This window comes from Spermophilus citellus (genome assembly GCF_964194105.1).
Source record: "Spermophilus citellus genome assembly, chromosome: 16".
Lineage (NCBI taxonomy): Eukaryota > Metazoa > Chordata > Mammalia > Rodentia > Sciuridae > Spermophilus > Spermophilus citellus.
The window spans coordinates 77,261,750-77,278,035 of record NC_138196.1 but is presented as its reverse complement, the minus strand read 5'-3'; the positions used below and the strand labels follow the sequence as shown (position 1 = coordinate 77,278,035).

Below are 16,286 nucleotides of genomic sequence, written 5' to 3'. Positions count from 1 at the left end.
GAGATAGGCGGCGTTGTTTGTGTTTTATGGATGAAAAACATTGAGATTCAAAAGGGTTCAGTAATTTGTCCACGGTTTCATGTCAGAGAGCAGCAGCCTGGGACTTGGATTTAGTTCTGACTCCAAATCCAGGCTCATCCAGGACTCCACACCCACCTCTTCCCCTTCCTCCAGCTAGATACAAAATGTCCTGCTGTCTTCAATGCTCCATTCTGAGACCCTAATCTTCTCATCAACAGTCTTTATACTTTGCTGCTCTTCCCTGGTGGGTGGGTGCCACAGACAATGGCCGGCCAACATCCGGATGCCCAGCACGATGTCAGGGTATCTTTGAAGTGCAACAGCCCCTTCCCCAGCTTGGAGAAGTGACCTTCCAGCTGGTGGTTCCTGCCCACCTCTGGGTCACACCCAGCCCGCACCTTGTGATGATGCAGTTGAAGGCTCTTCTCAGAAGGATGGTCTGGGCCTTCCACAGAGAACTGGGCTCTTGGAACTCGTGGGCAGAGGGCCCGTTTTCCCACTTGGCGACCCAGGCAGGGTTTGAATAGGAATGCATGACAACACAGGGAGGCTGCCCCATCTTTCCATCAGCTTCTTCTAAATCATGGGAAGAGGAGTACCTGTTGAATGGGGAAGAACATGGTCCATCCCCGAGTCCTACCCTGTCCCCTGTGTCACAAGGAAGTGTGCCCAAACAGAACCCTGAAGCGCGTGTGATTTGACGCCAAACTCACCCACCTTTGATGCTGACCCTGCAGGTGGTGCTGTCGACCACGGTGAACGTGGACGGACACGTGCTGGCCGTTTCCGACAACATGTTCGTGCACAACAACTCCAAGCACGGACGGAGGGCCAGGAGGCTTGACCCATCCGAAGGTGGGTAGGGCTGTCGGCTGAGCACGGCAGATGAGCAAAGTCCTCCACAGATTTTCTGGTTTGAATTTCCAATTTACATGTGGGAGTTAGAGTGGGGAAAGTCCACTGAGCCGTGTGGGTTTGTAAGGGAAGCTGTAAACACAGCCTGCCCCGGGCGGGGCCGGGCCCCCCAGCTGCCCCCGGCCTCTCCCATTCTGCTCTGTTTTCTTTTTGCTAGACGGGCATTTCAGGCAAATGTAGGCCTATGACATCTTAGTTAAACAGGAACATTACAGTGCCAGACGTGTATGAATAAGTGTCAGATGTGCCCTTAAACAGATTGTGAGCAAAACAAAACAAAGTGCAGAATGAAACTGACACTAATTGATTTTTGTTTGCTTGGACAAGAAGAAATCGTGGGCTGCTCTGGGTAGTTTTCCAAGTGCATTAAAGTAATTAGAAATACTGGTCACTGTTAAACTTCAACTTGTCCAAAAAATTAAAGTGTATCGATGAACGCAACTGACAAACCTAAGTAAATTCCATCTCACTCCTTCCCCTTCCTTCTGGACTCCCCGGCTCATGGTGTGGGGAGACCTTCTAATCTAGAACGAATAACCAAATTAGGCTACTATTAGAAGGTGATGTTTTGCTAGACGCTGCCCACCGGTCCCCACCCCCAACCCGGCCCTTAAAATGTATCTTGTATCATTTTAAATAGGAATTAATGAACTGAAAGAAAATGATTGAATCAGTAAAGAATTTGGAGTGGTGTTAATGCTCCCACAGTGAGCACTGAAAGGAGAGAAGAAAACCCCAGAGTTCAGAGCTGGGAGCCCCTCGAGTTCCTTTTGACTGATTGGATGTGATTGACTGGCTGTTCAAAGGGGGCTCATGTTTTTGGAGTCCTGCCAAAGTTCTCCTCCACCTTTGACCCTGTCAGCTTTGGCAATGGAGTGATGGATTGACTTGAGTTATGGCCTGAAAACCATATTGGGTTCCTGTTGGGATGTGAAGTCCAGGGACCTCAGACATACGGACAAAGGGAGGAAAATCCTTCCCACAAGTTAGGAGACTGATTAGAAATTGTCTCTTGAGTTGAAAAAAAAAAAAAAAAAAACCCTTCCGCTATGATAGAGCTTGCTTTCTCCTTCTCCGCCCAGCGCATTAATGGGCCTTGTAAATTTTAACATCGTGGGGCAGAGGAGGTGGGGAGAGAAAAGGGATTTACACTTTTCTAGTGTGATCAGCTTATAAAAATATGGGCAAAAACAACAGAGTTTTCAAAACACCCTTTGCACAATTAGCTAAGTGTTTCGCTTTTTCATACATAATGGTCAGCTCATTAGGCTTTAATGACCTGGTGCCAACCAACAACCAATTAGGGGAGGACGGCAGGTCAAGAAAGCTCAACTTGAACTTCATGGAATGGCCAACAGCTTCCCAGGACAGCCATTCCCCAAGCTCCCGACTCCCACCACCGAGGATAGGGCTGACTTTTTCTTTCCTATCCTCTCAGCGACACCCTGCATCAAAGCCATCAGCCCAAGTGAAGGCTGGACCACAGGAGGGGCCATGGTTATCATCATTGGCGACAACTTCTTCGATGGTCTCCAAGTGGTGTTCGGCACCATGCTCGTGTGGAGCGAGGTAGGCAGTCAGCTTCTCTCCCCTCCTTTGGCCCAAAGATTTGTTTAAAAAATATATATATTTATTTTAGTTGTAGATGGACACATACCTTTATTTTATTTTATTTTTTACATGGTGCTGAGATCCAGCCCAGTGCCTCACACGTGCTGGGCAAGCGCTCTACCACTGAGCCACGACCCCAGCCCCCAAAGGTGGTTTTTATCTGGGGAAAACAGAATGAGCAGGGCATGAAGGGTAAGAAGGCCTGAAGTCATGCTCGTTGCAGGGACATTGTTAAAATGGCAAACATCCATTGCAGGACTGGGTAAAATTGCGAAAAATTAGAAAGAGGCTACATAGTGGATTAAAAGAGTATGGTAGAAGTAATAATAGTAAAATATTTTTCCACCATTGAAAATCATGGTCTGAAAAAACTTCTGCTGATCTAGGAGCAGAGATATGCGCCTGCCGTAATGTTCTTTGGGAGAAAAATCAGGACAACGGGTCTCTGCATAGGCATAATCTAATTCTGTGACTCACGTCCACAGAAATGTACTAGAAACACACCAGATATTACTGCTGGATGTCTCTGGGTTATGCAATGCTATTTTTCTTTCTTTCTTTCTTTTTTTCCTTTATTTCTGTGATTCCCCAATTTTCTCAGTTGGGTATGGCTGGTGTTCTAGCCAGAAAAACAACAGAACACACAGCAAAAAAGATGGCCGGATCAGTAAGGGGGACCGAGGCGGTTCCTTGGCGATGGCTTGTCTAATGGCTCTCTCGTGCCCTTCCCGTTCCTTCCTCAGCTCATAACCCCTCATGCCATCCGGGTGCAGACACCTCCCCGGCACATCCCCGGAGTAGTGGAAGTGACATTATCTTATAAATCCAAACAGTTCTGCAAAGGAGCCCCGGGAAGGTTCATTTACACAGGTAGGTGAAGAAGCGGCATCAGGGAGACTGGCCTCCAGCTCCCCTTGGCTCTGGTGCCCGGCGTCCCTCTTTGAAACCATTTTGGTTTTTTCTAGGTCTTTCCAGTGGTGTGGGAAGAGGGCTCGACACTGGATGGGGAAAGTGTGGACTCAATTCTAAATGTGTATTTTACTTCAGCAACTTCTGCCTGGTCTAGGGATGGTCATGGCTGGTTGTTTTGGAAATGAACACCTTGCTCATCTCTTCTATTGCAATGGCAGTTTAAAAAGTTAGTGTCCTACCTCCCAAAGGGACACCTTTCCTCCACTCCTTCAGGGTGGTATGTATTGCACATTTATCCTGGGAAATCCTAGTGAAGTCTAATGCCCCATCTTACCTTCTAGACAGAGAGACAGATGGAAAGAAAACAAATCACGTGATTTCAGAGGGAAGGAAAGAGGGCCTTGGGTGGGAGCCTCTGATGAGCAGAGACCTGAATCCCAGGACTGGGCCAACCGTGGAAACCCATGCCCTCCCTCCTTTCCTCTCTGCCTCCTCTCCAGCCCCCTCCCCTAGAATCCCCCCCCCCGCCCCGCCCCCAGCAGCTCTGCCGGCTGTTCTCTGTTGGATTCACTGGTGTTTGCTGGAACCTTACCTGGTAGTCCCCGGATCTGCAAGGCCCTTCGCTTCCAGGATCACAGACTGGGAAGTGGGAACAAGCTTGGTGCAGATAGTAGAGGAGCCATGGTGGGCGAGGTAGGAGAGGCCCAAAGGAAGGGCTTCTAACAAGAACCCCCTGAGGTTGCAAGGCCAGGGTTGAAGCCAAGACCTGCAGGGTCCTGCCTTCCTAGACCTTGGGCTGCTCTCGGCCCTGGGTTAGGGGCCTGGACTCATAGCGTCGCTCGCCTTCTAAATAATTCTTTTCCCCATCTTATAAAGCGGACCACCTACTTCCCCAAGTTGAGAAGACTGATTGATACCATGCATGGAAATGGTGGCAGGATGGTAAAGGCTTAACAGGAAAAAAGAGGGGTTCAAAAGTTTTGTTTTGTAGCATTTACTGAATTCAAACTATTGTGTGACATTGGCCTGCTCACAAAGTTTCTGAAAATTGAACCACCTTCTCCCTAGAGCTGGTAGCCAGGTCTAGCACATCTGTTCACATAAAACACTCAGGATAGAGAGGCGGTTGAGGGAGCCATAGATTGCTATTCAAAAAATGTTTATTATCAGAAGTGCCTTTATTGTTGTCCTTGGTATTTTCATGGAAACTGACTTAAACAAGGAATTGAAATGGTGATGAGTTCTAAAAATGACCTGTATAGGATTCTAGGAGTATGTACTGAGGGAATCAAGTCTTAAACTGAGGTGTTGGGGAGAACTCAGAACAGTGCAGACAGAGGGACAGCACGTGCAAAGGCCCCGGGGTAGGAGAGAGTGTACCATATATTTGATGACCACTGTGATCAAGGCAGAAACAAGGAATTATAGAGAAGTTGGGTACAAGCCAGAAGGGGGATACAGGGGCCACAATGCATCCAGGTCCTTTGCTCAGCTCTTCCCTAAATGCCACAGGCAGCCGTGGGAATATCGCTGCGATCGGATTTGCCCTTGCAGAGGTTGTTGTGGCCGCAGTGCTAGAATGGCTCAAAAGCCAATGTGGATGCAGAGAGGTCAGTTGGAGGCCAGCGCGTGGGCTCAGACCAGAAATGATGGTGGCTTGAGCCAGCATGCTGATGTGGGGACAGGCAGAAGTGGGTGGAATTGAGGCGGTGGCGCTGATGGGGATGATGGATGGGATGGGGTGAAAGTTGGGGAGGGGAGGGGAGGGGGCGACGCTCAGGTTTCAGGGTTGAAAAATTGGGTGGGTATAGTTCAGAAAGTGATTTTTTTTTAAAGGTAGAAAGTGCTAAGGGAGTTCAGAGGAAGGACAGAATACTTCCAGCTGGCGGAGAGGTGGGAAGGTTTAATATCGAAAAGATGTCGATTAATGGACGAATTCAACACAGCGCCAATCAGAATACCAACAGGACGTTTGGGGAGACTCTACGAAGTTCACCTGGAAAGGTGTTAAAATAGAACACTTGATTGTGAAAAATGAGAGAGCCTTGCCCTACTGGACATTCAAACCTATTTTAAGGTTCAATAATTAAAAGAATATGGGCCTCTGCAGAAACAGAAATGTCACGCCACAGAAGAGAAAATTTGAAAACAAACTGTTTTTGCACGTGTTGAGTAGATAAATACCGAAATATCAGCCTCGTGAGGAGCCATCTCGGGTCCACGTGAAAAATAGAGAATGTTTAACGAACATGTCAGGCCAACCAGTGAAGACATAGTTAAAAGAAAAAGATTTCTAATTTCACATGACAAACTGAAATATACTCAAATGAAATAATTCAATTAAAAATACAGATATTTCAAAAGACTATAATCCACAACATCATTATTACGTTGAGCCTTGCCCGCCTTGACCCCAAAGACAGATACCATGCAGAAAAGATGGGGTTACAGAAAAAGAAAATTTCTCATGTGAAAGTAGCCAGGCATGAAGTCAAAAGATAGAATGAACTGGGAATGTGTCTACTCTGTAGGATATATTGTGTCACATATAAAAAGATTCATTCATTTGTTCAGTCAAAATTTCTTTTATGCCTGCTCTTATCTACTGCCATGTTATGCATTATGATAAAGAGGTGAACGCTGTATTTCTTGCAAATTAAGGAGGAAAAAAGCAAATACCCACACAGAAAGCTATAAGTGGCATCAGTTGCTATATATGTTATTTCAGGAGTCCAATGAAGCAATAAACATTTTAAAAAGTCCAACCACATTAATAATCTAACAAATGCAAATGAAGGCAACTCTTAAGAGTACCACAAATTTTTCTTTATGGAGTTAACAAAGCTATTTCTTAAACAAATGAAAAAATATCCACATTGGCAAAATTAGAAAAAGGTGGAGATTCTAACGCCCCACGGTAGGAGGGTAGATGGTGAGAGAAGAGGGCCCCGATGGTACCAGCCTTAAAAATACGTGTGCCCTTTAACCCCAAAGTTCTACTTTGAGCAATACATACTTAGAAAATAATTGAATTTGCTCAAGGCTGTTCTTTGGAACACTATTTATAGCAGTGAAAAAATTAAAAACATCTTTAGTGTCCATTAGGGGAATCATTAAGTAAATAACGAAACATCTTTACACTTTTTAAACATTAAAAATGATACCATTGACGGATACTTACAGGAGAGACAGGTGTGATGTATGTCCTTTAAAAAGCTTCAAAACAGAATGCATAGGACGATCCTTTTTTTTTTTAGATATGAAAAATGAACAATTGTACAGAAGGCACTCCGGGGCCACTGAGTTGGCAGGGGCGGTTTCTGAGAGTCAGAGTTGAACTTATTTTCATGTTGCTTATTGTGTCCATTATTTTTTCACAAAAGTAAATGATTTTAGTTACACATTAAAAGAATAAAATTTAATAAAAATTAACATCACACATGTTTAAAGACCCAAGGTGCACACACCAGTAAACGATCTTTCAGATGTCCGCCCAGCCAGGCAGCCAGAGAAGCTTCTTGCAGAAGATGCCTTTGAGTGGGGAGGCCAGGGACTGAGAAGAGGCCAGGTGTGCAGACACCGCCCAGGATGGCACAGGAGGCTGGTCACTCACCGAGAAATGTCCTCCTAAGGTTGCTGGCCAAATTCAACTCCTGCTCATGGAGACCAGAAGCCAATGCTATCCATGAGGGTCCCAGGCCCCACAGGAAATGGGTGGGTGGTCCTTGTTTCTCCCAATGAATGGGCAGTGCCAACCACCATGAAAGCTCACTTAATCTCCATCTGATGGTGGAAAGGCAGGGACTTGGCAGGGAACCAGAGAGGAGAGAGCTCTACCCAGACCTGGGTCCTCGCTCCAGCTGGCCCTGTGGTCATGACTGTCTCCCTGGGGGAAGCTGGACGGAGGCCTGTTGGATTTGTAGTGGGCCTGTCCTCTAAGGACCGAGGTCCAAATCGTGGCAGCTCTCTGAGCACCTTGGGAGTCAGCATCTTCATTCCTGTGCAGGTGCGTCATGGCGGGATGGGTGCTCCGAGGTCCCTGCAGGCCTAGACTAAAACTCAACTCCAACGGTGAGGTGCAAAGACCCATCAGATCCCAGAGGAAAGGAAAACCTTGCAACCTAGCAAACTTTGGTGGGGGCAGGCTGAGCCCTCTGGGTAGGAGCCGTCCAAGAGGATGGGCCTGGGGAACAGAAGAGCTGCTCTTGGAGGCTGCTCTGGGGGAATTGTGTGTCCTTTCGTCAAGTCACCTGACCTCTTGTCTGGAAAGCTCAGGTAGTAATTAGGCTGCTACCTGCAGGTGTTTCCCTAATGTGGCTGACCGTGAGAATAGTGCTTGGCGCCACTCCAGATGTGACCAATCATGCCCTTCTGGGAAGGTCTGAGAATCTGTATTTTCCACAAAGAAATGAATCTGGGAGACCTGAGTTCTGCTCATGAGGCTGCTCAGAGACTCTCTGGCTTGGAAAGAATCCACATGTGGGAGAGACTGGTCTCCTTATGAGTCTGGGCTGTTTCCCCATGAACGAAATAGTAGTGTTTAGTGGAATTTTCTAGAAGGAGACTCAAAAACCAAGAGGCAAGAAGGGAGGCTCCCGTGAACCTCTCCTCCTTTGGTCCTCCCCTCTACATGCACACCCGGTGGTCCACCTGCAGCTGTTGGTGGTTCTGTATTCAAGGATGCACCACTATAATGAGCCCACGCCTATTAGATGTATCTGGTGTAATTAGCCAAAATGCAGTCATCAGCCTCTGTGGTTGCTGCTGTCAAGCACAGCACACACTTGTCAGGGCTCTGGAAAACAACACGTCCTCCTCACACATGTGGCGTTGCAGGTTCGTTTCCTCCACCCCTGGTTTGCTAACCTGCAGCTTGCTGCTGCAGAATTGAGAGAGCCACATGAGACCGAGGCTCGTCAGGAAAGTCCAATTGCCTCCGTCTGGTTTGAGACCCAGAGGCAATGTGGCAGCCTAGGCTTAGCGGAAGAGATCCCTCCTCTGCTCTCCTTGCAGACATTTCCCCTGAGAGTCAGCAGTGGAGAAAAGCAAGGCCCGTGCAGCGGGTCTACTGCGACGGCGGTGCCGGTGGCTCTGGCTGGCTTCATTTCGGGCGGCAGGGAGTCCACAGGGAGACGAGTCCGGAGCGTGGCATTCGTGGGAGGAATTGCTGTTGTCTGTAATTGTGGAAACTGCACCACCCACAGGAGCCCTTGCTGTTGCCTGAGCTCAGGCAGGTGGTCGAGGCCCTGGGGGGAGGTGAGCTTAGCTTTCCACTATTGTTCCTGTGGCTCTTTGCAGAATCTGGGCTACCCATTCAATGTTGATTAACAAGTTTCCCTTAAGTTCTATCATAAGATAGAAGCAGTCAAAAAAGAAAATTAAAGATGATAGAAATTCAAGAATCACATCTGTCGTCTGCTGAGCACACAGGGACAGGCTCTTCCTGGGAGCTCTGACAATCACCACCTTTCCCATGACGATGACAGTTTTATTAGTACCTCAACTTCATAGATGAGAAATCTGTCACATAGGCAAATTAAGTCACCTGCATACGGCCACCAAGCTAGGCTCACTCCAAGCTGTCCTAGTACAAAGTCCTGCCCTTCAGCACTAACCTGTATGACTTACTGATTCTGTGCCGCTTGATAATGGGGCCACCTCTTTGGTCTCACCTGGTGGTTTTACTTGTCTCTCTGGCTGTTACTCTGAAGAAGGGCACAGGAAACAGGGGATAGCCAGAGAGTATGAAGGGGTCTCAGAAGAAGGCTTACCTCTGCCTAGGTTCTCTATAGGCCACACTCTTAGTGTGACATGGTGACTCAGAGCCTGTGAAGGGCTTTGAATTCCTTCGAAGTGACAGCCATGTTCCTGTCCACAAATAACTGAATTTGCAGAAGATGAAGGCATGACAGGCTTATTACTCCTGTGAACTTGGCACCAGGTGGTAGGCGACCCCAAGGGTTGCTGCTGAGCAGTAGAGAGGCAGGGACGGAATGGAGAGACTCGGATTTTCATCCCAGCTCTGGGGGAAAATCATGTAACTATTCCTTGCACCATTTTTCTACCCTAAAGAATGGAGATATATTTAGCTAACTGGGAAGAGGAAGGTTGAGAGGTTTGCAAAGCGAATTGTATTGTATAGATACAAAACTCTAAGCAGAATTCACTGTGGCCGGCACTGGAAGGAGATGCTTATACAGCAGGTCTTTAGAGCCCAGGTGGCTCCTCCCTGGTCACTGTTGGGTGGCCTTTCTCCGTGTCTTCTTGGGAAAGGTGGGTTCTTGTTGAAAGAACTCCCACATCATGCCCTTCATGTTGCGATCTAGATTAGAACTCAGGGCTCTGCAGGAAACAGAGAAGGCCAAGGAATGTGGACCCTGCAGATAGGGGTCAAGGGAAAGCCAATAGGGGTCAAGAGGGGATGGGCCCCAGCTGCCACCGGTGCCTGCAGATGCTTTTGGAGGTGTGCAGTGGAATATAGAGGTGAAGGAAGCCAGCTGGACTGGATGGGACACACTGGGAAACCAGAGAAATGGTGGCAATACCCTCTGCCCCCCAATACGTCTTCCCTTTTACTCCAGCAAAAATCAAATATGTTGATTAAATACCCTGCTCATCATTTGGGAGAACTGGTGTTCATCAACAGGAAGAGGCAGCAGCTGGGGCGGGGAGAACCTAGAAGCCTGGATTTTGCCACAAACTTTCAAATCACACCCCAGATAGTGTCTTCCCGAAGGCTCTGCACGAGGCCTGGGGTCTTCCCTCCATAAAGCTGCTCTGCACAGATGTGCAGACTGGATTTCAAATGTTAATAGCTCATCCGATTTGCATTTCTTCTTCTTTTTTAATAGCATCATCTGCATGCATGCACCCTCCCCCCCCCAAAAAAAAGAATCCTATTGAAGAAATGAACCTGGTTCTTAGTTAAACATACCCAATTCAGACATCAAAAACTGGCCCTGGGTTTAATCCTTCCCTGTTCACCCTGGAAACAGGTTGGATCAACAGCCCTCGTGGGCTCCTGCACTTTTGTGAAGTTGCCTGTGCCTGACCTGCATCGAAATCCCCATCCATCCTTTAGCGGAGTCTGAGGAATGACATCCCATGGTTGGCCCCAGAGTAGAAAGCGTTGCTTCACTGGAGACATCCCAGCCCCTTAATGGACCGGTACTCCCGGCTATAATATTCTAAATGCACATTACAGAGAGCAGGCGCCGGCTCATAACTGCTCCGTTGTGGCATTTAGATTTACCCTTGAAATTTATCTTTAATTTTTACAGTTGTCTCCTTAACCATGTATATTACTCCCTTCTTCAAACAATCTGTCTTGCGGCTGCAGTGTTTCTTGAAACCAAAGCGTAATTAAATATTAAATTAATATTTCATTTAAAATTAAATATCAGAGGCTTCAGTCTAATCTTTGGCTTGTGCACTGTTGATTCTCGCCTCGTATTCTTGTTCTTGTGTCCACAAAGGCAGGTGCCGTCTCTGAATAACGTGTTCCCGCCTTATCTCTATTCCTCTTATTTTCTCTTTGGCTCTACCAGACTTGGGCTACATTGAAACAAATGGATGTGGTGAGAGATTTCCACGTTGTCACAGTTAAGGGCCACTCAATAGCTTATGACTTCAACCCCACCCACCTCGACTTTTCAGAGAAGAATTTCATCACTCAAATTAAGTAATAGCCTTAGAATCATAAAATGCAAGAGTTTGCAAGGGGGTCTGGAGACGACGTAGTCCAACTACTTGTCTTTGAAGGGAACGGAGCCCCCTGCGTGGCAGGGTGAACCTGGCATCCTTGGTCAGTGCCAGGATTTAAGGCAAATCCCAAGAACAGCCAGCTGTAGCTTCTGGTCCCAAGCATTTCAGATAAGGGATATAGCCTTTGACTTTTGGACCTGTTAGGAGTGGGGTGTAGGTAGACGATTGGACGAAGAGATTGGGAACAGGAGGGGAGAGAGAGAGATTGAAGGGATTGAAGGATTCTGAAGTCATGGACCCTATAAAGGAAGGATAGCACAGGTAAGTCCTGAAGATGACATGCCCATGTGCTTCTAAACTAACCTTAGAGCTGGGTGGCTCTGTGCCTTCCTGCCTTGGCAACAGAGAGCATCTCCTGACTGAAGCCCCATTGGAGGTTTCCTATGCTTAGCCAGGTCCGCCTTCTGATCTGCTGTTTATCTGGCAATCAAATTCCATAGATTTTTTTTTTTGCTTATATTGGCTTTGCTTTTTATAAAACAAAAAGATTTCTTTCAATTGTTTATTCTTGAAAGAAGTTGTGATTTAGAGTTGGGACTCCAGGGTCCTCTGGTTCTGTGGGCTGTCTGTCTTGGTGGACCATCCACTCTGGATATGTGACCCAATGAATGTACATGCACAATCACACAGCTGGGATTGGAATTTCTACTTCTGCTGGTCTCTTGATGGCCATCCATAGACCTCATGGTGATCCTAGGACCCAAGTGAAGATTTGCTGGTGAGCAAATATGGACCCAGGACCTGCAAGTTGTTCCACCAACATCTCCAGAATGGCAGCTGGATGGAGCACTGAGACCTCCCTTCACCCCACTGACTTCTCCTCTCAAATTCCAAATATAATTTTGCCATGTTTGTGGTCTGTACTCCCCGCTGGTCACAGGCAAAAATGGCATCCGCCATGTTGATGCTTTATCATGGAGGGTTGACCAGCACTCCAGCACAGGGCCTCCTTGCAGCATTAGCCTGGCATCCTGATAGTTTTGGGAAACAGAAATAGAAGCATAGCTGGGGTAAGGTGGCTTTGTTCTTGTACTTCCCTTAAAGAAAGAAAATAAAAATATAGAATTTATGTTTCATCAATCCTTTGGGAAAATTAATATTGAGCACCTGCCAGATTTTTTGTTTTTTAAATAAGTGGTTCCTAGTAGATATTTTTAGTTAAATAATATTTACTCAAAAAAGGAAACCTTTCACACATTGCTTATAGTTTATATCTATTTGTTGGGCCCAAGATATGTAAGTAACCTCGTATATTATACTCTCAATCAAAATGAGAAATGACATGTACGATCCAGGCTCTCAAGAGAAATATTATGAAATCTCAAGGTATTGATGAAAGTTTTTCAAGGCTGATCCAAATGGGATTTAGATTCTGTGGCAGTTGAAATGTGTATTATTAAACTCCTTGAGCAAACTCAAATGACTCCCAGTGGAGGATTAAGATGTTCTATGTATAGCAAAGACGAAATTCTCATGTCTGAGTTTTCTCTATTGAATTCCCCCTTGATTAGCTTCTGTAATATTTAACTTCATGCCAAGCCATAATTATTTAATAAAAGGTAAATATAAATTATATTTCAGTGGGGGATATGACCTTTTACCTTAATGTTATATTACTAAAGAAAGACATAGACAAATAGAGCCTATAGATTGAAGCGTATTTTTAATTTACTCTATTTTTGCGTTGCCAGCACTTCTCTGTCTCTGTCAGCCAGAGGGTTGGCAGAGCTTCACAACATCCCACCTGCCATGTGGTAGGCAAGTCTGTAAATTAACATGGTGGTGGCGGTTAATGACCTGGCTGGCCCTTGGAGACCCTCTTGGTGCTGGTCTTGGGCACCTCATTAGCTAATTGAGGTTTGCTTGGCTTGTACCAGGCCTGAAAAGGCAGAAAACACCCAGGGACCTGGGGAGAGGACATGTGGCAGGAAGCAGCGATTCAAAGGAAGCTCAATCTAGAGGATGCAGAAACAACTGGTCAGTGGGAAGCGAGTTTGGAACCCAGATGAGAGTCGTCAAACCAACCTGGATGTTGTAAAGGCTGCTGAGAGTGGTGTTTCCTCTTTTGGTTTGGTGTTGACTCAACAGAGCCTGAGTCACTTTGACTTTGTGGTTGCTACTTCAGATGTACGCTTGGTTAAATGAGATTGTGTGTGTGTGTGTGTGTGTGTGTGTGTGTGTGTGTGTGTTTGCTCCCTGTCCGTTCAGATGACAATGTTGTGTTTCACTGCACTCTCTCTCATTTGGATACACATGTGACCCTTCCCACCGTTTGCACCTAGGACGTCTGGTGGCAGGGACCTGTCAAAATTGTCACCATAAAAAAATAGACAATTGTGTCTGATCTACTTATTCCATTTAAAGCATGAAGTCCTCACCCCATGTGGTCGAGATACTCTGCTCTTCCTGGGGGTGAGGAGATGGGGAGGGGAGGGCAGGAACAATAAGCCAGAAAGGACCCTTCTGTCCTGGGGGTTTCCATTCTGTTAGTGGACAGCACATGTGATAAATTCTCTGAAAGAGAAACTGTCGGCTACTTTCCACCTCTGTGTACTGCTTGGGGCCCAGCATCTGAGAATTCCCCTAGAAAGAGCAGAAAGAACCAAGCAAGAAGGTGAGTGGCGGGAGGGCCATGGGTGGAGCACCATAGTCCAGGGGGAGGCTGTGTGTCCCTGCGGGGGGTGACCATGCAGATGGAAAGGAGGGGACAGAGGGGTAATGGAGAGAGTGAAGGCTAGACTTCCTTCCTGGGATCTTCCTGTCACCTGTGTCTGGCACATCATGAGCAAACCCATAGCTAGAACTTTTTCAGTTTTATCCATCCAAGGAAATCCTTGCATTGGATAGCAAAATAGTACATGGTTCACAAAAGATGAGGTGATAACTGGCTTGGAGGATTTTGTCACCAACTCAGTTCGTCCTGCAGCACGGGACAGCTGTTTGTTTTGCTGACTGATACCAAGTGGGGCCTTTTTCCACTCTCAGTGACTGAGAAGTCAGGTGACCCAGGGGGGTTCCATATTCCATGTCTGCAGCCCTTGTCTCGAAACTGGGGAGGAAGCAAAGAGTGATGGGGGGAATGTCTCCAGTTCCACAGTAGGAAAGTGAAGGGTGCAGGCTTTGGGGTCAGAGAAGCCGGGCTTCCGATCCCACCTGGAGCTGAATTTAACACTGAGATGAAACCCACGCCAGGGGTTGCAATGAGGATTTAAAGAATGAATAGGTGTGGCATGGGTAGCCGGATGTCCGAAACAGCAAGCCTCCAGTGTATTCTAACAGTGGTCATTAGAATTTTAGTTATTGCATATTATAGCCTCCAAAATACTGTTTTTAAAGAAAAAAGGCTTCTGAAATGACTGATAGTATGGTGCTAAGTAGAAAATAAAGTTCACAGAATGATTTTAAGTATGCATACAGCTATTCTCGCATGTGTTTCTGGGTAAGATGGTATTGTTAGGGCAGACATTTAATTTGCCTCCCACCCCACCAAGGTCCTCAGGGGATATTTTCAGAAAAACATAAAAATGAGGGAAATGTGGGTTTCATGCTCAAAGCTAGGCTGGTGTCATTGAGATGCCAGAATGTTGTGCCCTTGTGCTGCCGTGTGCCGACAGGGCTGTGTTGGAGCCCGAGGGCAAGCTGGACTCCTGATTCTCCTCCTAGGAAAGAGCAGCAATACAAACGCAGGGACATGGTGGAAAGACAACTTTGTTCTAGCAAAAATGGGTAGGATGCATTAAATAACGTGATCAAAAACTTTATTAAATAAAACATTAAAGCATTACCTGTGGGATACCAACAAGACAAACGTATTCATCCACAAAAACATTCAATTTCCAAAAGGTAGATTCCTAAAGCCCAGTACCGTTAGCTAGAATAAACAACCGCAATCTCTTACCCAACTCTCTAGAACATTCTTCTTGAAATGAAAGGAAGACTAGAAATATGACCATTTGGAAAATGACAACCAAAAGGGGAGATAAAATGATAGGAGTTTAAATTTAGAACAAAACCCACAACAAATCTACAGCAATGTATTTAACATCTTGAGGAAATGGATGTCTTTCTAGGAAAATCCAAATGAAGTTGAAAATAAAGAATGAGTCCAAGATTTCTGATTGGCCATCAGGTGGCTGATGTTGCCATCACTGGGAATCTCGAGAGCTTGGGGGTCCAGGTTGGGAGAAATCTAAGGGACATCCTGGTGGATGCCTCCAGCCAACCGCTGGCTACACAAGGCTGAATCCCCAGCACATCATCTGGAACAGGGATGAAGATTTGTGGCCATCACACACAGCTTGACGTGGGATTCTAGGGGAATGGCTGAAGTTGACCAGGAGAAGGTGTAGCAAGGCAGAAGATGGCCTCGTCAGGAACCTCGAAGAGCATCAACATCTACAAAACGGGCAAAGATACAATCCTGAAAGCAGGCTGGGATGCCCTGGGAAAAGAGGTAGGCAGAAAGCAGAGGAGGGAGAGTTCTGGAAGGAACCAATGATGGATGGAAGTTGTTCCAGAAGGAGAGGGTGTGAGCAGTGTCTCAGGCTAATGTCAGATTAAAATAAGGATGGAAAAGTTCCCTTTGGTTTGGTTAAGATGTTGTTGGCGACCTTGACAAGAACAATTTCAGTAAGTTTCCTTTCAACTTTAAGCCAAGAGGTATTCCTCATACTATGAGTTTTATATAGCACAGCCTGAAACATAGAGAACTTCTCAATTTATTCTTCAAAACTCCCAAGTTGGGCAGAACAGTGTTCCTTATCCCAGTTATTCATACAACACATGAATCCCTAATGACAACAATGATTATGGGTACCCAAGGGGCTCAGCATGTGCTGGGCACTATTCTTAGGTCCGTGACTGATTTAATCCTCACTCCAGTAATCACAGGAAAATGCCAACAAATTAAATTCATATTATACTAAGAATATTCTATGAACATCCAGGAGTTCATGTTTAATTGTGAAATATTGGAGGATTCCTTTAAAAATACAATATAAACTGGTCATAGGAGAAAATTCCCCCAATTGTAATTTTCTAAAATTCGAGCAAGTCCTGATAAA

General features: G+C 46.2%; 1 protein-coding gene across 1 annotated transcript in view; it reads left to right on the top strand.

Annotated features, from left to right (window-relative positions):
• Positions 1 to 16,286, top strand: part of EBF2 (EBF transcription factor 2) — a 184,021-nt gene that overhangs the window by 145,415 nt on the left and 22,320 nt on the right. Inside the window, exons 8-10 of the mRNA XM_081269481.1 lie at positions 759 to 876; positions 2,375 to 2,505; positions 3,291 to 3,417. Coding sequence (XP_081125607.1) covers positions 759 to 876; positions 2,375 to 2,505; positions 3,291 to 3,417 — 376 coding nt within the window. The remainder of the gene's footprint in view (positions 1 to 758; positions 877 to 2,374; positions 2,506 to 3,290; positions 3,418 to 16,286) is intronic.